Source organism: Daldinia caldariorum (assembly GCF_022478825.1).
Source record: "Daldinia caldariorum strain CBS 122874 unplaced genomic scaffold F4812scaffold_4, whole genome shotgun sequence".
NCBI classification, from domain to species: Eukaryota; Fungi; Ascomycota; class Sordariomycetes; order Xylariales; family Hypoxylaceae; genus Daldinia; species Daldinia caldariorum.
Window position 1 is genome coordinate 1,025,744 of NW_025953040.1, and position 27,822 is coordinate 1,053,565.

At 46.1% G+C, this 27,822-nt stretch overlaps 7 protein-coding genes across 7 annotated transcripts; 5 read left to right on the forward strand and 2 right to left on the reverse strand.

The window, feature by feature from the left end:
- Positions 1–21: 21 nt before the first annotated feature.
- F4812DRAFT_420856 (Dynamitin-domain-containing protein) lies at positions 22–1,848 on the reverse strand. Its single transcript, XM_047933493.1, has 4 exons — positions 1,753–1,848; positions 1,518–1,674; positions 1,406–1,465; positions 22–1,349 (listed from the first exon to the last, which is right to left on the reverse strand). Exons 2-4 carry the CDS (start codon positions 1,554–1,556, stop codon positions 159–161), a joined length of 1,290 nt encoding a protein of 429 aa, XP_047792235.1. The 5' UTR covers positions 1,557–1,674; positions 1,753–1,848; the 3' UTR covers positions 22–158.
- An 82-nt stretch (positions 1,849–1,930) lies between these two features.
- Positions 1,931–4,594, forward strand: F4812DRAFT_420859 (RTC4-like domain-containing protein). The gene is made up of 4 exons (XM_047933494.1): positions 1,931–2,123; positions 2,188–2,340; positions 2,596–3,044; positions 3,104–4,594. Coding segments are annotated over exons 2-4 (1,593 nt in total). The 5' UTR covers positions 1,931–2,123; positions 2,188–2,338; the 3' UTR covers positions 4,246–4,594.
- On the forward strand, positions 4,472–5,691 carry F4812DRAFT_420862 (uncharacterized protein). Its single transcript, XM_047933495.1, has 2 exons — positions 4,472–4,557; positions 4,632–5,691. Exon 2 carries the CDS (start codon positions 5,076–5,078, stop codon positions 5,292–5,294), a length of 219 nt encoding a protein of 72 aa, XP_047792237.1. The 5' UTR covers positions 4,472–4,557; positions 4,632–5,075; the 3' UTR covers positions 5,295–5,691.
- Positions 5,692–7,528: 1,837 nt separating this feature from the next.
- Positions 7,529–14,273, forward strand: F4812DRAFT_457321 (adenylate cyclase; the record flags this gene model as incomplete). The annotated part of the gene is made up of 3 exons (XM_047937150.1): positions 7,529–7,698; positions 7,957–13,996; positions 14,061–14,273. 3 exons carry the CDS (start codon positions 7,529–7,531, stop codon positions 14,271–14,273), a joined length of 6,423 nt encoding a protein of 2,140 aa, XP_047792238.1.
- Positions 14,274–15,956: 1,683 nt separating this feature from the next.
- F4812DRAFT_420866 (Nop14-like protein) lies at positions 15,957–19,536 on the forward strand. The gene is made up of 2 exons (XM_047933496.1): positions 15,957–16,370; positions 16,433–19,536. Exons 1-2 carry the CDS (start codon positions 16,080–16,082, stop codon positions 18,842–18,844), a joined length of 2,703 nt encoding a protein of 900 aa, XP_047792239.1. The 5' UTR covers positions 15,957–16,079; the 3' UTR covers positions 18,845–19,536.
- An 864-nt stretch (positions 19,537–20,400) lies between these two features.
- On the reverse strand, positions 20,401–21,828 carry F4812DRAFT_306987 (uncharacterized protein). The gene is made up of 3 exons (XM_047931285.1): positions 21,387–21,828; positions 20,588–21,325; positions 20,401–20,506 (listed from the first exon to the last, which is right to left on the reverse strand). Exons 1-3 carry the CDS (start codon positions 21,499–21,501, stop codon positions 20,424–20,426), a joined length of 936 nt encoding a protein of 311 aa, XP_047792240.1. The 5' UTR covers positions 21,502–21,828; the 3' UTR covers positions 20,401–20,423.
- A 3,981-nt stretch (positions 21,829–25,809) lies between these two features.
- Positions 25,810–27,817, forward strand: F4812DRAFT_469949 (mitochondrial targeting protein; the record flags this gene model as incomplete). Its single annotated transcript, XM_047938926.1, has 4 exons — positions 25,810–25,845; positions 25,929–25,998; positions 26,072–26,905; positions 26,964–27,817. The coding sequence occupies 4 exons, from the start codon at positions 25,810–25,812 to the stop codon at positions 27,284–27,286; spliced, it is 1,263 nt and encodes a 420-aa protein (XP_047792241.1). The 3' UTR covers positions 27,287–27,817.
- Positions 27,818–27,822: the final 5 nt, after the last annotated feature.

Below are 27,822 nucleotides of genomic sequence, written 5' to 3' on the forward strand. Positions count from 1 at the left end.
ATTTTCGACTTGAAGACAGTGTTAGGTCAGGATTGGTAGTGTATTATTCGACCAAGTGCCTGGGATCACCAGAGCATTCATACTTGTTTTCCCTTTAGAAAGTATAATAGGGTATCATGGCTTATGTAAATAACAAAGAAGGTATACTAGTATCGTCGTTATTGAGACAATCCAGCCACCTTGGCCTCTAGATCTTTTACCCACCCCTCTACCACCTTCATATTCGTCGTCATAGTCGCACCCCCTTCTCCCATGACTGCTTCAATCTTTTCTAGGCCTTCTCTCCACTGCTTAATATCGGCAGCCATCTCGCTCTGCGATCGTTCGATACGCTCGAGCGTTTCATTAGCTGTCGCCGCATCTGCATGAATAGCTCGTAGTGAGCGAAGTCGATCTAGCAGTGGAGGTAGAAGAGGTGTCAAGCTTTCGATCGTCGGCAGTGTCCCATAGAGAGCGTTTATCTTGGCTGTTTGCTCTGAATTATCAGCTTCAACCGGAGAACCACCTGAAGATGCAAGGGAATCCTGAGCAGCCTTGGCAGCCCTTCTTGACTTTTCTAGTTGCTCCGCCTCCTGGATTAACGTCCTTACCCGACGGCTAATGCCATCGAGAGATGAGGTGGACGCTTCGGACAACGTCAAGATCTGGTTCTGAAGCGTATCCAGGGTAGGCATGATAGCACGAGGAAGACCATTTCTTTCTAGTTCAGGCATAGCCGAGGAAGTAATACCAATGGCTTTTTCGAGCATTACCAGTCGCCGGTCGAAGTCGGCGGCTTTTGCAAGCGCATGACTTTGCTCGTAACTTGGGGCATAGGTAACAGTGTACGTTGCCTCGTCTAACGGTGACCGGGTGGGCATTTGGCTCTCACCCGTCGTTTTATCGCTCGTGACTGTTGCTGGGCGATCTCTGGTTGCTATTGCTCTTTCCGGAATAGTCGAAATTTCTTCCAATGCCTGGCTTAAGGAGACAAGGTCGATATCTTGGTCTGGTAGAGCTTCCGTCGACTCTGACTTCCGTTTGTTGTATTCTTCTTTAGCTTCCTCTATCTCTCGCTTTAGCCGTGCAATCTTTCTCTGTAGGTCTTCGCCTCCTTCTTCGTCGCTCAAGTCGCCAATTTGTTCGGTACCATCTTCGAGAACTCGTTGTCTTCGACTCGAGGTTTTATACGATTTCCGCTTTCCATTCAGCCGATCAGAAAAGTCCACGTCTCGAGCATCGACCTGCGCAGGTAAAAACCGAGATCGAGCCTGATCTATCCGAAGTCGCGAATGAGAGATTTCGTGAATATCGTCGTCGTCATCATCTTCGTCGAATTCGTTTTCCGACTGCGATCGACCTGCAGTAGTCTGGAAGGGAGTTTAGAACGAGGCGAGCGGGACTAGGAGTATGGACATATCCTTACAGGAATTGTAGAGTTATCGTCCGTCAACTCGGGAGTTTCGTAGATGTCGGGTGCAGAGTCCTAGATGTCGATTAATACAACATAGCTGCTGGACTTGGGCATCTGAACATACTAGATCTGGCAATGCAGCATATTTCCTATTCAACGCCATATTGCAGGTCGAAACTTTTAACTTTCACAAGCTCCAATTGGTCAAATTACTAGCCCTTGAAATTTTAACACTCAAGGAATAGAGGTCAAAGATTAAGGGGGTTTGGTATTAGGGAAAGCTGTAAAGTTAGAGAATGTGACAAACGAGTGAAAGAGCAAATAAAATGTGAAGTTGGAAGATGAGAATAGGTACATACATGTTGGTACGTATCTAAGTACCTCATAGCCCTGGAGCTCTTTAAGTTTTGAGTTTCAAAGGAGGTAAGTACGTTTGAAGTACATGCATCGTAACATGTGTGGCTAATTTGTGGGTCCACTATATGTTTCTGCCTACCTATGTATGTACACAAGTTGTCCAGCCTGTGCAACGCGTCTCTAAAGTCTAAACGCGTCGTTCTTGCTCTAAGCTTATGTACTTCAAGGTACCTAACCGTCGTCAAAATTGCTACGGATACCGGACTTCGTGCATTTCCAGCAAATGTTAAACGTTAATCAATTGCCCATCAATTGGACCGCCTAAAGATGCATAACAACACAGAACAGAATAAAAACCCGTGATTGATTACCAGTGCGTCTACTTCAAGTGTTCCTCATCATTTCGTTGTTTCACTAGTGACTAACAGTCTTACCAGAGCAATTCCTTCGGTGCCCAGTGCATGAGGCACATGAATCACTTTTTTTTTGTCTGTGGCTGTCCTTTTCTCAGCTTCTCAGCGTCTCAGCCTCTCAGCCCTAAGGACTTTCAACTTAAGCCTACTTACAATTATTTGCTTCAAAACTCGTATGTATGTATACGTGTTTCTTAGCACAAAGCAATCACTCAGCCCTATTGCATATTATTTGTGTCTATCACATACAAACAGTGCTTGGTTTCGGCAATAAAGGCTTTAAAGAATGCCGGTCATTGTACCGGGTGAAACCCGTCAGAAAATACAAGCCCGTATTGTTGGGTTAAGTAGACGTCAGAAACCACCTCATCTCTTAAACATTATCGGAAATCGAGAGACTCAGCCTTACAGATCAGAATCTGACAATGTTAGGAGCAACATACCGGCCTCAAGAATGAATGGGCTCAGAAATATTCGAGAACCCGAATCCATTACGGCACCGCCCCTGAGCAGTGATGAGGAAGCAGATTACCAGCATGACTCTGATTCTGATGAGAACGACAGCCGCTGTAAAGATATAAGACCAACAACTTTTACCACTAGTCTGTCATCTCTTCAGGAGAGCCATTTACGCGGACATACCAAGGAGAAGTCGAAAGTATCATCCCAATCAAAAGACTTCCCAAGTGGCTCACAAAAGGAAACGCCATCTAGCTCGGCTGGTTCGAAGAGATCAGCTCAAGACGTTGCTTCAGAAGATATTAGTCATTTATTGAACAGGTATGGCTTTCCGAAAAGGAACACGTCAACCAACTCCAAGCCTGCTATAACCTATGGTACATCAAACAGTTCGAAGCCTAAATCCTCGGTAAAGCGCAAGAGTTAGTCCGCATACCCTACTAGGAGTATATCATACTAACTTTATGTTTTCTTACTAAAGTACAAGGTCACCCAGGCAAAAAACCCAAACAGGATGAGGCCAGCCCAAACCCTGAGGACACTAGCCCTCTTCCAAGAAAGCGGTTTAAAAAACCCGAGACCATCAGCCCGGAGAAAACAAAGCCCTCTAACAGTTTCATCATGCCACAACCCTTGCCAGGTTCTAGTCCAATTCAAGACTCCAAGAAATCCAATTTCAAGCATCGGTGTGTATCATCAGACGAATCACCGCCGAAAAGCAAATTTAAGATCCATAATTTAGACGAAGAATCGGACGAAATCGCAGAAGCACAGTCAGGTTTGCCGCCTAGTAGGTCAAAGAAGTTACACGGATCTAAATTTAAAAAACGAAAGTCTCCTCGGGAATCTGTGGTAGATGAATACTCCCAGAGACCAGCTTTTAAACTACATTCTTTAGACGACCTGGACGATTTGGACGGCAGCGACGATAAGGTCCTTACTGTGCTTGAGAGTAAGAGCTCCGATGACGAAGCAGATGATGTCAATATGCAAAGTCCAGTTATCACGCCAAGATGTCCTATGTGTCACGAAGTGGTCGACGCTGAGCTCCTGGCGAAGCATTCAGACCATGGCAGAATGAACATAAAGAAGCAAACAGCATTCTGCCGTTTGCACAAGCGGCGGACAGCGTTGGACTCTAGGTCTAGGAAAGGATATCCTACTATTAATTGGATGACGCTTGAGAAACGATTAGATACGCACCAAGAGTTGTTGAAAGGAATCTTAGAAGGCACTAGACGATCATATTATCGTGGAGTGTTGCAAGAAAACGTCGAAGCAGGAAAGAATCGGACATTACTAAAGACCGACGCCAGCTTCACACCAGGCTATTACGGACCGCGTGGACTCCGCGCTATGACGGAATATATCATACGGAATCTGTCATCCGTTGTTCGAAAGCGCGCGGTTGAAGATAGACTCGTCTCCGCTAGAGGTTATACCGGATATGTTCAAGCAGTACTAGTACCCGAGTTAGCGGTTCGTCTGATTATGGAAGACATGAGCGTCTCAGAAGAAGATGCGCGGAGTATCATGCTGGAGAGTATCGAAGTCGGAGAGCTCCTATATGAAGACTCTGGGGATGTTGTTGTTGGCATCAGCGACGAAGAGGAAATCTCATAGTAGGATGTCAAAAGTAATTGGAGAACCTACGTTCAAGATAGACAAGCATATCGGTTCATCTGAATGAATACGTGTAAGGCTGTCACTCTATAGCCTGATATTCTAGCAACCATAAGCTCCGATTGGGCTTATGACATTATCCATACTAGTTCTCATAACACTACATACCTTACACAATGACATAGATCGTGCATCAAATACCGAAGATATCGAAGCTAATAGAGGGGTTTGGACAGATATAGTAATGCTGCATGCATCAACGATGCATGTGCGAGCGCGGGAACTTGCGGCAGCAGTATAAGAACATGCAGGCTGTCGGTCCGGCTTAGTATAGTACATACTATGTATGGGGGTGACAATGTCGCCCATGGAGTAGTACTACTTACTTCAATGTTGTAGATATCGCACTTGACCGAACCGAACCTAACCTAACCCTACGTGAACAAACACCTTGGGCATACGTCGATTCTAGTATTGCAGTATTACTTCTACTTTGTAAATAAATTTGATAGGCCTCCTGCAAGGTAGACCAGGTTTAAGGGGAGATTCCGAACCAGTCCTTAGGAGGCATCACCCCATGGAATACGGACCACAAAGACGAATCCAATTTCTTTTGCTCCCATCTTGGATCATAGCGTTAAATGATAGGTCGACTTTTTTTCTTTCTTGCCAAACCGAATGCTACCCAGCAGCCGATGTTACCTTCTATATAATTATGAGCACTACTAAGACGGGCAGCCCTTGATGATGGAAGATATTATTTATGTACGGAGGTACAATACTTGTAAGTATGAGGAACGGGGTCGGTGGGGGGAATAAAGAATAAACAGATGATATCTTACGCACTGTTATCAGAGTCAGAACAGTTAGGTCAGCTGCTAATGCTAATGTTGGGATGGTTATTAGTTACGAAATGGAGAGCGTCACGTTACCCGAAGGAAAGCGAGCAATCTTCCCTCCGATATATGACTTTATCTGTGTTTAGTGTTTATTTGGGGAGGGGATTTTTTATTTTGGCGCTTGTTGCAAGGATGCTGAAGCGGCGCTAAAACTTGGTCTGGGGTCTCGGCGTATGTGGGGCCAATGAACCCGGTTTTGCGGACGTTAGCCGATGGAGCATCAATCATATAGTGGTCAGAGCCACCTGCGCCCGCATTTTTGACTTTCACCAATGCCCTGGGACAGACATTCAAAGAGCCATGCCTTGAATTACGTACGTATGTACCTACCTGTACCTAATATAGGTAGGTACATGTATTTTACTTTAGGTCACTTGGGATAGGTACCTGAGGCTACATACCTTTATATTACTATCAATTATAGTTGAAATGAACCTCAGGTTTCATCTATAAATATGCAAGCAGCTAGGTACCTTAGGTACACATGGTATCTCAGATATTATGTACTTTTGATAGGTTAGGCAAACGTATAATATTGGAAACGACGAGCCTCACGAATTTGAGTCACGGGGTTCACTGCTCGAGTCATGCTTATTAAAGAAGAGTATTACCGTAGCCTGATCCACAGGAAAGCGGTAACACGAAATATCACTCTATTGCCAAGTCGAAAATAAATCGGTTCGGGAAATAGATTTCATATGATTTGTTGATATATAAGGTATATATATATAGGTATATACATCTAGATGTAAGGGTGTACTAGTTATGTATATTTATCTTGTATGTGTATGGTAAGATTCGGTATCCGTAAGTGGTATTGAGTTTTTAGATGTAGGCTGACTTAAAAAATCCATATGTATGCGAAATGGTGTGATCGGGGGCTAACTAATAAATGTTGGGCATAACTATCTACAAATTCTTGAATGTTATGGGTTGGATTACGCAGTGCATCGATCTGAATGGAACTTGCCGCCGGCAAGAGACCGACCTTTAAAATCAACAAATAGAAACCAGACGAGTCATTTCGATACTACCTACATAAAGTATGCTGCTCATAGGTAAGTATTAGAGAGATGGAATCTCGACGGCATCCCGGTGTCCCGATCTCCTGGTATCTATTATTATATAGAAGCCGCATACAATTATACAATTATAACAAATCGGATTAGGTATGGATTAGGTACCTAGGTATTCAGCCACCACCATTCAGCTACCAAGGTCAGCTATCAAAGTCCTACGCGACCTAAGCAATCATCGTCTTGGAATCCATAACTTTTCGCAAAGCAGATCCGACTTCGATATTTAGTGCCTTATACAGTAAGGGCCTAGGTTGTGTCGTTAACTCTCGAAGTCATGTAACAACAATAATGATAAGACGACTAAGACGGCTAAGACGACTATTGATGTTTGGAGATGGATGACAAGCACAGATTAGGAATTAGTAATGTCGAGCTTTAGGTATTGCCCCACTGAATTAATTGGTACTAGTAGTTGGCCTTCTTTGAGCAACGTGATATGATACCTATGAAGGATACCATAATATGTAGAGGTAAGGTATGGGCCTTATTATTGTAAAAGTTGTAAGTTGGGTGATCAATGTAAGTAATGGCAAGCAAGTGGAAAGTTGCCGAAAGTTGTAGCTGCTGTTGTACGTACCATCCGAACCCACTTTCTTACTCGACTCTTACCTCTCTCTAAGTTAAGTTCAATCTGACACTTTACTAACCTAACCGGACCAAGTAACCCTGCTACAGTAGCAGTTACAGTTACCTGTAGGCTGTTATAGGCTGTTACCTTCCATAATGTTTAGGTACCTAAGGTACCTAGGTAGGTATTACCATTGTAGGTATTGTAGGTAGGTGTTGTATTGTATTGTACCTACCTAAAGTTATTGTTATGAGGTAGTTGCGGCAAGCATCTTTGCCCTGCTCTGCCTTTAAACTGCGCCCTGTTTCGCAAAGACTGTGTCACGTAGTCTGCCTCTGCCAAAAAAACCAAATCATTTTCAGCCCTCAATCTTGGCTTTGGTAGTCCGTATCTACTTTGCTTACTTGTCTTGTCCACCTCCTAACTCATAATTCATAGCTCATATCCTCTTTTTGAATATCAGTCGCCTGTAGCGCACTTGGGGACGCTGCGCTTCTCCGTCCACTCTACCTGATTTTATTCTCTCTCCACTTATATACGAATATACGATACATACAATACATACCATACCTCACATACCTGGCATCCCATACATAGGTACCCTTACATGGTACCTGACTTCACGATCAAGATCTACCTTAACGCCCATAACGCTCAGAGGGAAATGTCATACCCTACCCCTCTTTGATGGCGCCTCCTTTTTGACGATAGCTGCGAGGACCAACGCGAAAGCGACAATGACAATGACGAGGGATGATGGCCGCATTACCTCCTTCGCGAGTACGAGCAGTGGTCACTCCAATATCACATTGAAACCATCCGCTCCCAGTCGCTCGGTCTCGGTCTCCTCAGCCTCGACAAAGGCCACCCCGAAGCCCATCAAAACGAGCGACTATGGCAAAATCAGGTACGTCATGACTAGACTCTTTCTTCACTCTACTGCTTAGGTCCCACGAATCCTGTGCAAAGCTGTTGTCGGCTTTACTGCATTTTGGTCCGAAAGGCTACGAGGACAAGCAACGGGGAGCCGAGTCGACTGTAGTCTATTTAGTGTTTAGCGAAAGGGTTGCTTTGTCTACAACTTCGGCCAAAACTTTGTTTACAAACATATTCTTAGCAGCAAGGTTTTTAAGCTAACGTTATATGCGTCTTACCTTATTTATAGGACGTTTAACGAAGAGTCTCAAGTCTCACCCACAGCATCCGGTCATCGCCTTGCTTTATCGCCAACTTCAACCGCATCTAGCAGTTCCTTACTCGATAATCGCCGCATGAGTGACCTTGCAGACTACCGTCGCGACCTTGCCGTTTTAAATCCAGCTAATGGTCGTATTCCCCAAATCCAACGAGATCCTCCAACCAGTCCGAATACTCAACATAATATACCGCCTTGGATGTCTGTCAACGGCAGTAATGCAGCTTCGTCTCCGACTGGTTTCGGGACAAGCTTTTACAATGATTCTAGCGACAATGTTTCCGCTACCTCTCAACTTTCGCCTGCCTTTAGAGTAGGTTCTTCGCGACCTACGCAAGTGTCAAGTAATGAGTCTCCCGATGCAGCCTATTTTACGGATGATAGGCGACCCTCGGCGGCCAGCATAACTACAGCTAGCAGTCAGGGCTCCAAAAATAGTGGAAGTAGAGGGGGGTTTAAGAAATTACAGGGGTTCTTCGGCGAGGATTTCCCTGGGCGCGATTCATCCGAAACTAGCTTACCAGCGCCTCCACTCTCTCAAAATCAAAAAGATCAGCGCTCTTACTCTTTCACTCGACCGCGTCGCGGGAGGAACGATTCGAACGCTACCGATCACACTAGAGAGCCTTCACCCGCTTCCTCACGACCGCGCACGCCGGTGCCTTCAAGCGATGTAGTACCATTTTTATACCAAGAGGCCAATGATATCGCCAAATACGGCGAAGCTCCTGTTCGTGATATACTGACTGGACCGGACAGGGAGCGCTACACGGGAGAAAGTTTTACACAAATACCGCCGAAAACTTCGTCTTCCTCTCGCTCGGGACACTCAATTGTTCATTTATCTACCCACCGTCACCACAAGAGCATCGAAGATCCCAATCCTCTAATGCCTTTACGCCCGGTTGTCAGTCGCGAAGATTCGGTCTTAAACATGCAAACTATGAAGGAAAGGGGCGGTTCCGCAACGACTGCGCCGCGGTCCCGAGCCCAAAGTCCCACGCCAAGCAGCAATAGCAATGGCAGTAGACTCGCATCTATCGACGGCCAAACGTCTCCGGGGGCTCCCGGGAAACGGGGTATCTTTGATCGCCTGCGACGCCACAAGCATAAAGACGATTCTCAAGCATCCCGTTTAAAGAGCATGCCTGGCTCTTCTCGTTCACTCGTCACGTCATCATCCCGAATAGATTTATCTAAAGGGAGCCAGACGCCTTACGACAAGGCTCTTCCTACCACGGAAATCGGAACTCCTCACACGCGCCCAACCAACCCCCGTCAAGCGACCTTCAATAATAAATTCCCCTTCTCGAAGAAGGGCCGTCCACACAAGGCCTATGACGACCCCGACGAACATATCGGCCCAACCGATAGGAATGACAAGGGCAATGTATTCATTCTCGATACAAACCTGAACGATATGGAAGGTATATTAGCACAGCCCCTCCCTTTGACGCCCATGGAACCTTCGATGTTACTACCAGAGAACGAGCCTTTGGAGCCAACACAAGGCATAGGAACTGGGGCTTGGAATGCGCCAGACAGCTGGGCTGTCCGTCGTACCGCAGAAGAGAAAGAGCCTCCTGTTCCTGAAGTGGAAGAAGTTGGGCCTCAACCAAAGCCTGAGGAGAAGCAGAATCCGCACTGCATACGAGTGTTTCGCGCCGATGGCACCTTCGCTACTGTACAGATGCCACTGAACTCCACCGTTGCCGACGTTATGACTCAAGTTGTTAAGAAGACATTCGTCACTGAAGGTCTCGAAAACTACCATATCGTGTTGAGAAAGCATAATTTATCTCGAGTTTTATCCGCTCCGGAGAAGCCGCTGTTGATCCAGAAGCGGCTTCTTCAGCAAGTGGGATATGAGGAAAAAGATCGTCTTGAAGATATCGGCCGAGAAGACAATGGCTACTTATGCCGTTTCTTATTCCTGTCGGCGAGGGATAATCACTTCACAATGAGCCCGCAGGACTTAGGGCTCGGTAGGGCTACAAAGTTCAACCATGTTGACCTTTCAGGACGAAACCTCATCACAATTCCCATCACACTCTACTCTAAAACGGCCGACATCATTTCTTTAAACCTATCCAGGAATCTTTCTCTCGACCTCCCCCGGGACTTTATCCAAGCATGCCACCAGCTGCGTGATATCAAGTTCTCTAACAATGAAGCTCGAAAATTACCCATAAGCATCGGCAGGGCGAGTAGTCTGACATATCTTGATGTGTCGAACAATTGCCTTGAGGAGCTGGATCATGCTGGGCTGGGGCACCTTACCAAGTTGTTAAAGCTTAGCCTGGCAAATAATCGTCTGAACCACCTGCCCCAAGAGTTTGGAGCTTTCAAATCTCTTCGCTCTTTGAATTTATCTTCCAATTTTCTGGATAAATTCCCGGTTTTCTTGTGTAATCTGGAGACCTTGGTAGACGTCGACGTTAGTTTCAACTCAATCGCGTCTCTTCCAAACGAGCTCGGGAGGCTGCGAAGTCTTGAAAAGTTCGTCATAACTAATAACCGACTTTGTGGTTCCTTACCGCCCACGCTGAGTGAGCTTGTGAACCTCCGTGAGTTGGATATTAAATATAACGGGCTCACCGCGATCGATGTCGTGTCCGAACTTCCTAAACTAGAGATACTATCCGCGGATCACAACATGATTTCCCAGTTCGTTGGAAGCTTTGAGCGAGTCCGCAGCTTGAAGCTGAATTCTAACCCCATTACCAAGTTTGAAATCACGAGTCCTGTTCTAACCCTTAAGATGCTCAATTTGTCAAGTGCGCAACTTGCCAGCATCGACGGCTCGTTCAACAACATGGTCAACTTGGAGAGGCTTGTCCTGGACCGCAACTACTTCGTCTCGCTCCCCAATACCATTGGCAACTTGAGAAGGCTAGAACATTTTAGTATAGCCCACAATTCGGTTGGCGAGCTACCCCCAGAAATCGGGTGTTTAAACGAACTGAGAATACTGGATGTCAGAGGGAACAATATTAGGAAGTTGCCAATGGAATTATGGTGGGCGAACAAGCTGGAAACGCTTAATGCCTCCTCAAACGTGCTGGACAATTTCCCGAAGCCCGCTTCACGCCCGCCCCAGATGCCAGGGGATTCTTCAGGATCGCCTGCTCCTAGCAATAAGCCGTCCACCGGACTCCTATCTTCGACATCCAGCTCTGAAGATCTTATCGCTGATAAATCTCGTCAGCCAAGTCACTCATCGAGCACATTGCTGAGTGTCGGACCTTCACCCGTTCCTTCTTCGGACCGAAAGAATTCTGTTGTCTCAGTGTACGGAAAAGGCGGGCGGAAAACTTCGGTCCTTTCGCGAAGCACAACGGCCAGTAGCAGTGTTAATGGGTCCGTGACTCCTGCAGCGGGTTCGAGAAAAGATTCGGGACTTTCCAGCCGGTTAACTAACACTTTTGCCGGTTCATTGAGAAACCTATGTCTTGCTGATAACCAGCTTGATGACGAGGTGTTCGAGCAGATCACACTGTTGTCGGAACTGCGCGTCCTTAATTTATCCTACAACGACCTTAACGACATGCCACAACGGTGTATCAAGAATTGGCCCCAGCTCGTAGAGCTTTACCTGTCAGGCAATGACCTAACAAGCTTACCGGTCGATGATCTAGAAGAATACAGCTTGCTTCAGGTGCTTCACATTAACAACAACAAATTCACAAACCTCCCCGCAGATATTTCCCGCGCCAAAAAGCTGGCCGTGTTGGATTGCGGAAACAATTCTCTGAAGTACAATATTTCAAACGTGCCATACGACTGGAATTGGAATTTGAACCCAAATTTGCGATTCCTCAACTTGTCAGGAAACAAACGATTGGAAATCAAGCAGACAAATACCGGCCCAGGCCCACAGAATCGCGAGCAATATACCGACTTTAGTCGGTTGACGAACCTGCGTGTGCTCGGATTGATGGATGTCACCCTTACTCAACCAAGTATCCCAGATCAGAGCGAGGACCGCCGTGTCAGAACTTCGGGTTCATTAGCTGGCCACCTGCCATATGGTATGGCTGATACACTAGGTAGAAGCGAGCACCTATCGACCATTGATCTAGTCGTTCCAAGATTCAACTCGTCGGATTCAGAGACGCTCTTAGGCTTGTTTGACGGGCAAGCGTTGTCTAGCGGTGGCTCTAAGATCGCCAAGTACCTTCACGAGAATTTTGGACATATCTTCTCACTGGAGCTGAAGGCTTTGAAGACACGCCAAAACGAGACGCCCGTTGATGCGCTTAGACGTGCATTCCTTGCTCTAAATAAAGACCTTGTCACCGTGGCAAACGAGCACAGCGAAAAGAGACCGTTGATGTCGCATCGTGGCTCGTCGGCGTCGGTTGTCCTTAGCAAGGAAGACCTCAATTCTGGTGGGGTGGCCACAGTGGCGTATCTGCAAGGCCAAGAGTTGTACGTTGCCAACGTCGGCGATGCGCAAGCAATGCTCATTCAATCTGACGGCGTGCACAAAATCCTCACGCGGAAACATGACCCTGCGGAGCCGACTGAGCGTCAACGAATCCGTGATGCTGGAGGCTGGGTATCGCGCCAAGGGAAGTTGAATGATCTACTTGAAGTCTCTCGTGCCTTTGGTTATATTGACTTAATGCCGGCCGTACAAGCAGCACCCCATATTCTCCAAGTGCCGATCACGCCGCACGATGAAACAATATTAATCGCAACAAAAGAATTATGGCAGTATCTCACTCCTGGCCTAGTTGTTGACGTCACCCGGTCGGAGCGAGGTGACCTTATGCGCGCTGCTCACAAGCTACGAGATCTTGCTATAGCGTACGGTGCAACTGGGAAAATCATGGTCATGATGATCAGCGTATCTGATCTTAAGCGGCGCCAGGAACGGTCAGCTCGTTTACACAGAGGACAGAGCATGTCACTATATCCCTCCGGCGTACCAGACGATTTCCAGTATCCTATCAAGCGAGGCAGGAAGGCCAAAGGCGAGGTCCAAGACTCTACGCTGCATAGGCTCGAAGCTGAAGTTCCTGCTCCTACCGAGAAGCCGTCTATCGTTTTCACTGATATCAAGAATTCGACCAATTTGTGGGAAACGTATCCGTCTGCTATGAGGTCTGCTATAAAGGTTCACAACGAAATCATGCGACGACAACTCCGCAGGATCGGTGGCTACGAAGTCAAGACCGAAGGTGATGCCTTCATGGTCTCTTTCCCTACGGCCACCTCAGCACTCTTATGGTGTTTTGCCGTTCAAACACACCTACTGACGGCAGATTGGCCTTCGGAAATTTTAAACTCTGTTTCCTGCCAAGAGGTGTACGACAGTGACAACGTCCTTATTTTCAGAGGCCTATCGGTCAGAATGGGTATCCATTTTGGTGAACCAGTAGCCGAAATTGACCCTGTTACGCGCCGCATGGATTACTTCGGCCCGATGGTGAATAAAGCGTCCCGTATATCATCTGTAGCCGATGGGGGTCAGATTACCGTGTCCACTGATTTCATCTCCGAAATCCAACGCTGTCTCGAGACCTACCAGGAACATGAGCGAAATGGGGCTGCTGGTAATGGTGACACTTTCGACGATGATGCGACGTCTGCTGCAATTAGAAGGGAGCTGAAGTCACTAAGCTCACAAGGATTCGAAGTCAAGGATATGGGCGAGCGGAAGCTGAAAGGCTTAGAAAACCCCGAGGGTATTTACTCTCTCTATCCACACGCCCTTGCTGGTCGCATCGAATATCATAACAATGCCCAGACAACGGCAGATTCTACCGAGAAACCTGCCATACTTCAACCCGGAAGCGATCTTGGATTCGATCCGGATTTCATCTGGTCTCTGTGGAGAGTTAGTTTACGCCTAGAGATGCTTTGCAGTTCTCTAGAAGAGATGTCTAGCGGCGGCTTACAGCCTCCGGAGACCGAGCTACTGGAGCGTATGAAGCAACGTGGTGGTGAAATGACGGAACAATTCCTATTTAACTTCATGGAACATCAAGTGAGCCGCATAGAGGTAGGTGTCTCGAATCTGATTGTTATTTTTTTCTTGTACGGATTTACTAACTGGTTGCCACTAGACTTGCGTCTCGACACTCGCAATGCGACATATCGCCATGGGCAGCGGCCCGATAAGCTCGCTAGATGATCTCCGAACGCCCATGTCTGTCGTCCTCGACAATCTTGCCGCCCAGTTGGCAGAGCTTGAGCGATACAAGGCCAGATATGGCGATCTTACAAGCACCGAATGCGGGGACGAAAGTCTTGCTACCGACCAAGAGTCTGACGACTGATAACCTCTGTTTTTTACTATCCTGAAATATTGCCCCTCATCCCCTCATTTCCATATATTATATGACGCTAAGATCCGACCGGCTCACGTCTTTAACCGTACTGTTATCCGGCGTTCTTTTCCCTACGCAACTAAAGAGGGCTGCAAAGCTCCTACTTATATACAATACCTACCTTTTAATGTGCTATGACGAAGATATCTTTTATGACTGCTTCTAAGGGTGAGGCTGTTTGTCTACAAGTCATGTGCGGGTTGTTGACTGAGACGTGGGCAACAGCTTCCTGCGAGCAGCCAAAGACTCAAACGAAGAGACAGCTCTTAGCGTTTTAACGCTGACGAATCATTGAGAGGAGGACTTGCGAGAATGTGTGTTCTTTGAATATCCGAAAAAGAAAAAAAGAGAAAAAAAAAAGCAAAGAGAGGTTTAGGTTTAAATGTAAACCTCGTTGTCGTTATCGCTTGGGGGGCATGGCATTGGGATATTTTCCTTAACCGGTATAACAGGTAGCTGCGCTGTCGTTGTTACCTTGCAAACACTTGCGAGTAGGCGTTTCTAAGGAGGGATTCCAGGGGAGCAGGGAGAGAAACTGGAATATGAGAAAGAATCGGAAGGACCAATTCCCTCTTTTTTTAATATTTTCCCCCCATTCATTAATGGCGATCTGGTGCCGTGTTGACTCTCTCCACGCACCATTATAAAACACATAAAAACGGGGTACGTACGGCTGCTGGCTGGTGTCGTCTACCCGATATACTCGCGTCAATAAGAGAGGGCCGTCTCAAGTAGGCGGTAAGCGGACTGCCCATCGCTAGAAAGGGGGTTGGTTTGGCTTGCCCATTATCAGTGTACAAAACTGAGATGATACTATATTTAAGTTGTCTTCCTGAATTTTTGTGACACTGTGCAGGTTCAAGGCTGCTCTTGATATATGTCTACAACGGCAGGGGAGAGAGAGATAATGACATGTAAAACCATATAATCACATCACTATACCATACCATAACTATATAGGTACATATCTCTACCGTGTAGCTGGCTAAACATCTTCATCAAGAGTAGGTAGATAACTATATTCAAATCTACAAAAATACTACTTAATAACTACCTAGGTTGGTACGTTTCATTACGAAACTTGGATTATATTCATTCCAATTGTTCGGGGGCGTACACCTCAGCTAGAGTCGCGACCGAGAGATAAAAAAAAAATCACAGCTACGGCACCAAACTACAAGCAATTAAACTGGCATATAGCCGTGCCTTACACGTTTTTGAAAATTACGGTGACAAGGTTTGGTTGCAATTTGTCTTCTTCGTAGCGACGCGTCCAGGCGCCGGCCACAATGAAAACGATGAAGAAAGCAAAAATTGCGCCCGCTACGATCCACGAGGGATAATAGAAGAGGGTCAGCTCCGCGCTGTGCAATGCAGGCTTCTCCCCTTAAGAACCCTCATTCTTGAGCGAGGGTTCTTCGGACAAGGTAAGTATGAAGAAGAAAAGAAGAGAAAAAAAGGAAGAGGGAGAGATTCGAAGGAAGAATTAAATATTCATTTGGAAGTGGGGCAGCAGCAAGCAGCATCGAGAAGTACCTGGGTACCTAGGCAGCCTGCGGGTCAAAATTCAAATGGGTCCAGGGACCACCTGCACAGCTGCAGTGGGTTGCATAAAAGGTGGGGCGATAAGATAAGAGACTTGCAAGTTGCAACAAAAAAAAGGTAAAAAAGTAAAAAAGTTGAACAGTGAAAACTACCTAATATTTCCAATTACCTATCTACAACGTACGGCCATATGCGCCTAGGAATCTCGCAATGGCTGGTTCACAACTCAAAAGGCTAAAGGCTTCCTTGAGGGAGAAAGGTGTAATTGGCCCTCAATTATCAAAGAAACAGAAAAAAAAGAATGCGCAAGACGGGAAGGCAACCAGCAATCGAAGATATCAAAAGGCGGCAGACTTGGAGGGCATACGAGAAGAATTCAATCCATTCGACCTGAAGCACAATGCTCGCGGTCCCAAGTTTCAAGTAACCACAAATAGGCCAGCGCCCAACACTACCGCCAAAGGAAGGCCTACTGAGGCAAAGTCTCTCGGCGAGGAACGGGTGAGTCTAATTGCTAAACGAAAGCGACGTGCATTCAATGGCCAGCTAACAAATATTCACAGCGACGTCAAACCCTTCTTGTCGAACTTAATCGTCGCCATAAAGTAGGAGGTATACTCGATCGACGTTTCGGAGAGAATGATCCGCATATGGCACCCGAAGAGAAGATGCGGGAAAGATTCGTGAGGGAAAAGCAGCTTCATAAGAGCTCCGTTTTTGACCTTGAAGATGACGAACCCGCCGAAGGACTAACTCATCTTGGGAAATCATTATCGTTTGACGATTCTAACCTGGTGGATGACTTTGAGGAAGATGACATCTCGGCCGGGTCTGACGCAGCTGCCTCAGATGATGAACATCGTGGCTCGAAGCGTATGCGTCCCTTTGATAGCGAAGCCCAGGATGACGATGGTGAAGAAGGGCAGCCGGAAAGAAAAAAGTCGAAACAAGAGGTTATGAAAGAAGTTATTGCGAAGTCAAAATTCTATAAAGCCGAACGACAAGCAGTCAAAGAAGCCGACGAGGATCTACGCGAAGAACTCAATATGGAACTCCCAGTCCTCCGCGATCTATTATTCAGCACAAAAAAGGCACCAGAAAGCGCACCCGCCGACGAAGCAGAATCTGCAGCTGCTGGGAAAGAGAGAATGGAGCGTGATTACGATCTTCGACTGCGACAATTGGCACAGGATAGGAGAGCACAACCTACAGATCGTACGAAGACCGACGAGGAAAAGGTAGAGGAGGAGTCTAGAAGGCTTAGAGAACTCGAAGAGAAGAGACTTAAGAGAATGCGTGGAGAAGAAGTTAGCGATGACGAGAGTGAGGAAGACGTTGATAATGACAAGTCAAACGATCAACCAACAAATGGTCCGATTTTATTCACAGAAACGGAGGAAGATGACTTTGGACTCGGAAAGGGGATAAAAACCCAGCCAACGGCGACGGAACTCGGATTTGACGACGAAGACGATTTCTTTATCGAAGAGGACTTAATAGCCAGTGATTCGGACCTAGAGCCTATCGAAAATGACGCATCATCCGACGAAGAAGACGATGATGAGTTTACGAAAGGGCTATTAAACGACGAGGAAACGAAGAACCCGGTGTTTAGCGGTCAGCTCACAGGCTCTGCGGTATCAACTGACATTAAACAAGATTCGAATGGACTCCCCTATACATTTCCTTGTCCACAAACTCTGGAAGAGTTTATCAGTTTAACAGAAGGAATCTCTATACAGCATCTACCAACAGTCGTGCAAAGAATCAGAGCGTTATATCACCCAAAATTAGATAGCGGCAACAAACCGAAGCTCGCCAATTTTGTGGCAATTCTCGTTCAGTATCTAGCATACTCATCTAACCAGACAAAACTACCGCCATTTTCCATACTCGAAAGTCTTATTCGGCATATCCACTCCCTCGCGAAGTCTTTCCCAATCGAGACCGCAAACGAGTTTCGCTCGCAACTCGAAAACTTTGGCCGCTCACGGCCACTTACTCCGAACCTTGGCGACTTGGTGATTCTGACGGCAATCGGAACCACGTTTCCCACGTCGGATCACTTCCATCAAGTGGCAACCCCAGCTGGGCTACTCATCGCGCGAAATCTTGAGAGAGTCCCAAAACAAATTAGGGACTATGTTCAAGGAGTATATCTATCCACCTTGGCTCTTCAGTATCAGCAGGTTTCAAAGCGCTACGTACCCGAGTTAATGAATTTCTGCCTCAATGCGCTATGTGCCTTGGCACCAGAGAAAGCTGAAGAGACTCTGGGGCAATTTCCCGTTCATGATCCCATGCCAGGGATCCGCATTACCGATGCTCGATCGCTCGCAACCAGGAAGCTAACCCCCATGGATTGTATTAGAGAGGATCTTTCCGACGAGGAAGCCCTCTCAACCAAGCTCGCAATACTTACTACCACGATGAACTTATTGGATGCAGCGGCAGATCTCTACAGCGGAAAGTCTGCTTTCTTCGAAACCTTCGAACCAGTTAAGAATGCACTAGCTCATCTTGGTAGCAAGGCATGCAAAGCCAAGCTCCCGGCCGCTCTGAATGATCAGATAGAGAAGCTTAGATCAAAAGTAGATAGAATGCTGAGACTGGCCCACATGGCGCGACGGCCCTTGGAACTCCATCACCATCGACCCCTCCCCATCAAGTCAGCCATACCTAAATTCGAAGACTCGTTCGATCCTAACAAACACTACGACCCCGACCGCGACAGGGCCGAGCTATCCAAGCTGAAGGCGGAACACAAGAAGGAGCGCAAGGGAGCGATGAGAGAGCTGCGGAAGGATGCCAACTTCATGGCGCGCGAGCAGCTCAGGGTTAAGAAGGCCAAGGACGCGGCGTACGAGAAGAAGTACAAGAGGCTGGTGGCGGAGATCCAGGGCGAGGAAGGCAGGGAAGCGAACGCATACGAGAGGGAGAAACAGATGCGAAAACGGGCCGCGAAGAAAAAGTAATAGCGTGGCGATAAATATAAGGGGTAATAATAATGATGATAATAATATCATTATCATTATTGTTATTAATAGAACTTACCTACTACGATTATATTATCTCACATGTTTAGATTTACACCCATTCTAGGGTGAAAAGGAAGTACTGTTCAGTAATCAAAAAATAGAGCCGCCTCGGCTAAAATATTATTTAGGGGTTCGAGAAGAAGAAGAGAAAAAAAAATCGAAAAGCTGACGAGCCATCTAAGATCTCGCAGGGTATTGGTGGAATCTTCCAGCAATGTAAAGGAAATCAAGCACGTCAGCCAACTATTCCCATCACGCGTAGATTACGGATTAGGTGCACACCCCTGAGAAGCCATGTCCGTTGTGGATCAAGAGTGAGGTATCTACCTAACATAACATGAGGTATATTGGGGTGAGGTGAGGTAAGAAAGCTTATTCAAACTGCTTTGTGTATGATATATAGGTATACTTGGTTACTTAACTCTTGTAAGTTATGAGGGGGGCTCTTTGGGTATTGGGTATTATGGGTAAGTAGTTCAGGTAGTTCAGGTACCTGTTATTGGCTTTTATATCGAGAAACTGCTACGTCTGGTTTATTAGGCTCAATTCGTATGTGTTGTTATTCCTCGCGGCGGGGTTGAGATGTTAGTCGTGAGGTTATCCAGCTTTATACGACTATGCTAAGTAGGTAGACAGTAGAGCGAGAATGATACCCAGGTAGATTTGCATATTTGGTACTTCCCAATCTTTTCGATTGTTAAAATTTATAGTATATTCATAACTACGTTAGATGGAGTTGCCCCCCCTTAAGCCCCAACCAGGCGACATTTTATATCTTTTTATATACCACCTATACATGGCCCCCCGTCATGGTCTATGATAATATTCTGTTCGTCTTTTTTTTCGTATACCTACCCTCCTTTACCCCCTTGCGTACCAAGGCTCTGCCTTGATTGGGATATGATGGCTTTCTTGAGACTTGGGTTTCAAGAGTATCCGCCGCACTGAGCTCCAGTAGTCCCCGCTGTTCCTCCCGGTTGCGCTGGGCGGTGGGTGCAGTTGAACTATACAATACAACGCATTTTTGGCAGTGTCTAAGCTCTGATCTGTTTATTCGACCCGGAGTGTTTAGAGCACTTAATGCTTTAACGCCTTTGTCTCGTTACGCCACGCTTGTAAAGGTCTCCTTGGGTATACCATAGGGCATGTAACAACTGCCAGGTGGTTATATTCCCTTGTAGTAAGCTTTACGAGGATATGGTCCAATCTTTGGCGAAGTTCAAATATTCGTCCCGATAACCCAAATCCGCATATAGCATGTTTGGGCTTTTCGTGGCGGCCAAAATGTCTCTTGTTGTGAAGCTTCGATTCTTAACCGTTTCTTCCTGGTATTTGTCTATTGTAGAGGCGGGGGCAAGGAAGCCGGTGCTTTTGCATGCGTCGATGGAGACTCTCCATTGGAGAGGCTTGTTTGGTTCGTTCAGTGCTAGCTATCCCAATGGCCCGATAGAGTCCACGTTGGACTCCTAGTAGTTATAGTGCTCGAGCCAACGGTGCCAGTTAGCACGAAACAAATTTAGCGTCGACCGCTTGGGATAGGCGATCCAGAAGCTTGTCTCATGCTTTGATATTTCCGAAAGTCGGTATTCACGAATTGTGCTGGTTATTCAGTAAGCATGTATTTATTCTAGGTACGAAGCCACGGTTCTAGGAAGATCAGAGGTAACACAGATCGCTTACCTGTTGGTGGAGGCGTAGCTTGACAGGTCTGATACCTGAATTCCCTGCTTCGATGGCTCGGCCCATGCTGTCCTAAGTTTCTTCTCTTCTGTATCATGGCTAAAATCTGTTGTTGTTGTACATGGTTAAATCCAGCGAACCTCTCAAGTTCTGTCAAGACATCGTCTTCAAGAGAGGCGACCCACAATCGTCTCTGAGCTTCGTCGTTGTTATAAACTGGATTAGGTGAAGTAATGACATTTCGGTTCTGTGCTAATTGGTTATGGCGGTGCTGCGGTGCGAAGTTGTTTGTAACGAGCGAAGGATCTAACGGAATAGAGGGCACTGAAGGCGTTGAAGTTGCCGCCGACGTGAGAGACTGCATGCTAAACGGAACCGAGTGCCCGAGAGAATTATCTCCGACTTCCGTAGGGATGAAAGATTGTGCGAATTCGTTATTGATAGGAAAGGTATGTTCCGGTCGGCTAAACGAACTCATCCAACCCTCATACGCGTCGTGGGTGTAATTTGGGACCGATGAAGACAACGAGGGACTCGCTGCGGCCCATTGCGCCACGGAGGGAGGGACCTGGAGTGCCCCTGGAATAGGGCTACCCGAGGCCTGTCTATCTTGAAATGTCCACGATCCGGATCCATTGTATCCGTCTGTCTCATCGGACACCGAACTCATCGAATCCGTCTGAGAATCTGATTTCAGTATCTCGTCTAGCAATGCTAACTTCTGCTTGCGCTTCTCTCCTAAGGCTTGGCGTCAGCGAAGACGTTCGAACTACCACGTTCGTTGGCGAGCGTAACTTACGATATGCACGAGACGCGATTCGGTTCTGCTCTTTACGCACGTCACTATTTCTCTTCTTGGGTTGTTTGGTTCGGGCGGGAGAAGCGGGAGAAGTGTTCGTGCTAGCCATATCCATGGCGCCAGCAAAGATATAAACCCTCGTGAATATAACTAAACAAATTCGATCTTTTTTAATCTTTTAATCTTTTCTCTTTTCGAGCTTAAAGTTTACGAGAACTTCGATTTGATGTCTAAGCAAGGAATTGCGGGAATGAAGAGAGTTATTATTATATAAATTGGAGATAGGGGATTAGAGAGGTCTTGTTAGCTAAGTAGGTAAGTAAGGTAAGTTAAAACTTGGGATACGACCAGCCCTATCACGATTAGTTTTCTGGGGTTTGAGGCAGTAAAGTACCATTGGTGCCGTACCGATGGTACCAAGGATACGAATGTAGAGTTTTATATCTGTTCACCAAACCCGTCTTAATTCCACACACGAATTGGCTTCTCTATTTGGGGTAACAAGCTATGTACCTTTTTTTATTACTACCTAGTACTTACACCCGTGGATCTAATGGAGGTAGGTAAGGACGAAAAAGCTTGCGATGTGGACCGCCTTGTCAAAATTTTGGATCCTGTGGATTGATAGGTCTAACCAGATCTACTAGGTATAAGTTGACTACCTGGTAAGTATGGGTTTAAACTACTAGAGAGAGGTAGGTAATGCCTGGTATGTCAGGCATAGGGGCACACTATTATCAGCAATATCGTCTGTCATCTTGCTGGCTCGATGCAATTCCTTCGCGTAAGCCGATTGAAAAAAAAAAAAAAAATTTACGAACGGCCATTAAATTGGCTCACTTTCAAAGTCCATCGTGAATATTCATACCTACCTGTCACATTGTTTTTTTTTTTTTTTTTTTTTTTTTTTCTCGAGGCGCGATTTAGATGGCTCGACAGCACGCAAGGCTGAAAATAGAACATACCCCGGGATCTTCAAGGGCCAGGGTTGTCCTGGGTCTTAAACGAGCCCTATAATTGGTTACCCTTAGTCATCGTGTTACCAAGCAGCGACTTATGCACTTAATGTACCTAGCCTATGTAGTGTAACCCAGACATATTCCAGGGTTCTAGCCAATAGAGCGTAAGCATCGATTATTTCGAGAAGCCTAATTCGGTAGCTTTCGCTCACCTCAGCACCTACTTATGCACCGCTATGTCTATCTATGATTAGTATGATATGCCTCATGTGGTCAGGTTTTCTTTTACAGTGCTATTTATTAATGGTATAATGGTAATATCGATGATCACAGCGTCCTGCCTTGTAGGGCTTGCTATAATTCGGCTGGAACCTTTTAGGACTTGACTAACTTACCTAAACGATATAAACGATGAGCACTTTAGGGAATATTTATTCCTAAGAGTTTTGCCATGGTGTTCAAAGCATCAAACAACTAGTACCATAGCAGGTATCAATAGTTGCTAAAAAGACTAAAATTAGATATAGTCTTAGCTTCATCTACACTAGACAAGTGAACCGCCGGTTTAGTTAGCGTATGCGGGTGTACAGTGTAGTATACTATAGTAAGAAATAGGCTCAAAACCTTAAAAAGGCTTTGAAAATATTTTACCGCCTTCAGTAGTTTCTCAGAGACAACCCCTTCTAATTACCTAATTCATTTACGATCGAAGCATGTGCATGTGATAAATAGTAGCCCCATGAGATTTTAGTTCTTGTGGATGCCGTATTATCCTGCAAATATAGCCAGTATCTAACCTAATGAAGCAAGTGTTTAACTGTTTCTCTCTATTAATGGACTGACTATCTGCCTAGGTACCTATGCAACCGGAGCTGAGCAACGGGAATGTAAGTTCCAGGCGGTCAGGGGTCGCGGCCCACTTACGCCCGCCCGCCGAAACCCGCTAGGATTCATCAGCTACCCAGCCCTATTCTATTCCTGCCGTGTGCCGTCTGTCCTGCCGTCGCGGATACATACCTAACCTACCTCACTACGTACACTACTAATCACTAAGACCCTCCCTCCCCTCAACCATGACGACATACAGTACTTCTATCTAGATTTAGTTATCTCCTTAAGCTCCAAAGATCAACATCTTAAGAAGGACAAGTATTTATATATCATTTACATCACATGGACTTAAGGCCATGATTGGAAGGTGTCGAGTTCAGAACCAATCAGCCAGGTCCCTCGAGGCATTGATGCTAAAGTACATGAGAGTATACGGACAGAAAGCCTATGAACTTTGACCTGGATATTGTTATCTTCGGCGGTATTCAAAGAGAATTTGCTCCTGTCGTCTTGATGGAATCACAGACACCCAATCTGGCATCGTGGATAGACTATCTCAGCTGACATGGTTCCCAACCACGCAAGTTTAATACTAGATTCGGTAGAGCTAGGAGACGGTGACTTGTCATCTTACTCCTACCCTGTCAGGTATGCCTAGAAAACAAGGCGTCCTGAGGTAAAATGCAATACCAATACCCCTTTATACATAGTTGATATATAGGCGAGCATCTGCTAAGTTATTTTTCTTAACCTTTATTTTATTTTAATCTTTTTACGAAAGCACCCACAGCACCCATATGCTTCAGTCGACTCTTATGCTTAAGAACTTGATAGAAGGAAAGGCTGCGAGTTTTCTAAAGGTATAACCACACCGAACGAGGTGATCACGAGGGGCAGGTATTACGACTTCGGTGAAGACGTTTTCTTGTCTCACCATTCCGGATTCGAAGCGTTGCGGTTCCGATCACAATACGCATAGCGAAGAAATTTGCCTTAAATCCAGGAGCCAATCAAGATTGATTGATATTTATTCATGCCTTGATGGATGTGCAAAGCCTACCTAAAGTTAGGTAGCCACCTAATAATGGTAAGGCTATGGAAACTTGAAAGACGATGCCTTGGAAGTATCTGGCGGCATAAAGATGACGAAGTCGGTCTCGTGGTTCGTCATGTCCTCGTCAGCCCATATTCCAGCATACCTAACTTTGTAGATAACTTGCTTAAAAAGCCCGGTTACGTCTAAGCTATAACCAGTGCGTCCTCATAGCTTACGTGTTATAGATTTAGGTGCCTGTTATACAGATAGAAAAAAGGTGTATACTTTACTATAAAAAAGAAATAAGTAAAATTTACCTACGTTTAGCCAAGAAATTTCGACCTAAGGTTAGGTAACGGAAGCCTTCAGTACAGTGGCATTGAGAAAGTGCAACGGAGTCTGTGTAACCCCCTCCACCATGCATGCAGCACAAACCAAATTGAAAGCCGAAAAGAGAAAGTCTGTGGGTCCGAGGTGAGGTAGCCCCAAGTATACTTGAGGCTGAGTTGTCATAAATCTCACCCAATTTATAGAGATAACTCCTCACCCCAGCCTCAATTCTACTAGATAGTACTTTAAGTTGAAGCCACGATTCTATCAGATTCTACGAAGATACGGTGGCGCGCTAGAGGGGAGAAAATCTCAGCCTTGACCTGCACGCGAAAGTTGCGGTTGGTACCGTGCAAAAGAGAAAGACGGAGTACATAGTAGAAAAAGAATGAGCTGGGGGGGTTTTCTGAAAAAAGTGCTTGCTAATCGGTAGTTGAATTGTTGTGGTTATCTCACCAAATATTCTCTGTATCCCATCGCTGTTTTTTTCTTCTTTTTCTTTTTCTTCTCTTCTATCTTTTTTTCTATCCTCGTCTATAAAGTTAAGTATCTAAGGTATTGATTGATTTATTGGTTCCAGGTTTGTGGAACGTTGGGAAGATTTGCGATAAGGTTAGGTAGGTGCGCTTCTATCGTTGCAAGACCAGAGCGCCAGAGCCTTCTCGAATCGGAGCCTACATACCTAGTACTTTCAGCAGGAACGCAGCCAGAACCTTCCAGCAACTCCGACTTTTAAGTACCTACATCCAGAAAGCAATCCACCAATTCATCAATCCCACCAATCCCACCCAATCTTGTACACCACAAGTCAATCCTGTGCCAAACCAAAACCAAAGCAAATCCACACCACACAGCATTCACCAATCTATCTATCAACCTTCATCTACTCCCACTTTGTTTTCTTTTACTTCTTATACTTGAGTAAGTTTCTTCAAGTCCTTGTCAAATCTGAACCACCTAGATAATTCCTTTCTACGACCTCTCTCCATTCAAAAAACTTGTGACCAACTTGTTTCCGCGCATTTGTGGGGCGCTATCTGAACTGTTTTTTTCTTTTAAACCTCGTCGCATCTCTACTACCATTACAAATACAAGCTCTGCAAACATTTTTACTTAAGAAAAATAAGAATCCAAAGCCTGAAGTCACATTTTTAAACTAACATTGATTGATATCTCAAGAGTCTCTACCTAATAAAATCCGTTACCAGTCGCTTGCGGATCCTACTCTCAAAACCTTTCCCGTCTGACCTACAACTCGGACGACAAGATGGTCAAGGAAACAAAGCTCTACGATGCCCTTGGCGTAAGTCTCACTTTTCTGTGCACAATATATGCATGCATACTCGACATGTAAAAGGAGGTCATACTAATCTTCTTTGTTTTCAGGTATCGCCAACCGCCACAGATGCAGAATTAAAGAAGGCATACAAGACGGGAGCATTGAAATGGCACCCTGGTAAGTTCCTGTCTGTACTCGTTGAACTGAACATGTTACGAATTATATCATGATATTAATACTAGCCCTCCAGATAAGAATGCACACAACCCCGCAGCCGAAGAAAAGTTCAAAGAAATTTCACACGCTTACGAAATTCTATCCGATGCCCAGAAGCGTCAAATCTACGACCAATATGGTGAAGCCGGTCTCGAGGGAGGTGCCGGAGGCGGCGGCATGGCTGCCGAGGATCTCTTCGCCCAGTTCTTCGGTTCGACCGGCTTCGGCGGCGGTCTTGGCGGTATGTTCGGCGGCGGGATGGGCGGCGCATCTCGTGGTCCTCCTAAAGCGCGAACTATTCATCACACGCACAAAGTATCCCTGGAAGACATCTACCGGGGTAAGATCTCTAAGCTAGCCTTACAACGGTCCGTCATCTGCCCCAAGTGCGAAGGCCGTGGTGGTAAGGAAGGTGCTGTTCGACGTTGCCCTGGCTGTGACGGTCACGGTATGAAGACTATGATGCGACAAATGGGCCCAATGATTCAACGTTTCCAAACCGTCTGCCCCGATTGCAACGGAGAGGGCGAGATCATCAAGGAGAAGGACCGCTGCAAGTCTTGCAACGGAAAGAAGACCATCGTCGACAGGAAAGTACTCCACGTTCACGTTGATCGTGGTGTCCGAAGCGGTACGAAAGTCGAGTTCAGGGGTGAGGGTGACCAAGCCCCTGGCGTCCAGGCTGGAGATGTTGTCTTTGAGATCGAACAGAAGCCGCACCCTCGGTTCACCCGGAAGGAAGACGACCTCCTCTACCGCGCCGAGATTGAGCTTGTTACAGCGCTAGCTGGCGGTACAATCTACATCGAGCATCTAGATGAGAGATGGTTAAGTGTTGAGATCTTACCCGGCGAGGCTATCGCACCAGGTATGTACATTTCCATTATTTATTTATCACTTGAACTTGATACTAATAGATTCTTCAGACGCTGTCAAGATGTTACGAGGACAGGGTATGCCTTCCCCTAGGCACCACGACTTCGGCAACATGTACATACAGTTCGCCGTGAAGTTCCCAGAGAAGAACTGGACAGAAGATCCTGCTGCCTTTGAAGGTTTACGCAATATCCTTCCCGCTCCAACCTTCCAGAACATCCCGCCTCCGGATGCTATGACGGACAGCGTTGAACTGGAAGACCTGGATCACCAAGGACAAGCCCGAGCATTCGGTGGTGGTGCAGGAGGTATGGAAGAGGACGATGAAGACGGCCATCCTCACGCTGAACGTGTGCAATGCGCGTCCCAATAGACGGACAGTCTGCCTAATAAGGGGGTTTTATTGAATCGGGTTACGGGGTAGTAGGTACTGCATAGTCTATCGTGCCTCGCATAATTTGCCCATACTCTTATACCTTCAGGAATCCGTTTGCGGTTGAGTTGGTTGAGAGGGAGAGCTTATTTACGGCGTAGCGTTTCGACGGTTTGAGGACACGAATGTTTTGCATGTTCAGGGCGAGCGCGGAGGGAAGGAGTCTGCTATACGGTTGATATGAACAACGGGTCCGCTATTATGATAGGAGGGCATAGTTCACTTTTCTCTGCAGCTCTCCTTTTTTCTTTTATTATGACATGGAGCAACATGCCGTACAGTGGTGCTCTTGTGAAATTGGCGTTCGAAGGACATAGAGGAATTAGGACAGATGTTGCTTTATACATGATGGCAATTCCGGTATTGATTGCATTGAGAACAGTTTGGTTCAGCTAAAGCGATGCAGTGCTGATTTATTCGTGACATTCTGTGCTGACGTTGCTTTATTACCGTATGTACTATAAGTTGGTACGATT

Excerpts from the sequence above, each read along its gene's own strand:
- F4812DRAFT_420862 (XM_047933495.1), top strand. The coding sequence starts at position 5,076 with ATGATATCTTACGCACTGTTATCAGAGTCAGAACAGTTAGGTCAGCTG.
- F4812DRAFT_420856 (XM_047933493.1), bottom strand. The coding sequence starts at position 1,556 with ATGGCGTTGAATAGGAAATATGCTGCATTGCCAGATCTA. Across the intron at positions 1,466-1,517 it reads ATGCTGCATTGCCAGATCTA|GACTCTGCACCCGACATCTA; the intron begins GTATGTTCAGAT and ends ATCGACATCTAG. Across the intron at positions 1,350-1,405 it reads ACGATAACTCTACAATTCCT|ACTACTGCAGGTCGATCGCA; the intron begins GTAAGGATATGT and ends ACTCCCTTCCAG.
- F4812DRAFT_306987 (XM_047931285.1), bottom strand. The coding sequence starts at position 21,501 with ATGGATATGGCTAGCACGAACACTTCTCCCGCTTCTCCCGCCCGAACC. Across the intron at positions 21,326-21,386 it reads AATCGCGTCTCGTGCATATC|GAGAGAAGCGCAAGCAGAAG; the intron begins GTAAGTTACGCT and ends GCCAAGCCTTAG. Across the intron at positions 20,507-20,587 it reads AGCTACGCCTCCACCAACAG|CACAATTCGTGAATACCGAC; the intron begins GTAAGCGATCTG and ends CTGAATAACCAG.
- F4812DRAFT_420859 (XM_047933494.1), top strand. Across the intron at positions 3,045-3,103 it reads ATCCTCGGTAAAGCGCAAGA|TACAAGGTCACCCAGGCAAA; the intron begins GTTAGTCCGCAT and ends TTCTTACTAAAG.
- F4812DRAFT_420866 (XM_047933496.1), top strand. The coding sequence starts at position 16,080 with ATGGCTGGTTCACAACTCAAAAGGCTAAAGGCTTCCTTGAGGGAGAAA. Across the intron at positions 16,371-16,432 it reads AGTCTCTCGGCGAGGAACGG|CGACGTCAAACCCTTCTTGT; the intron begins GTGAGTCTAATT and ends AAATATTCACAG.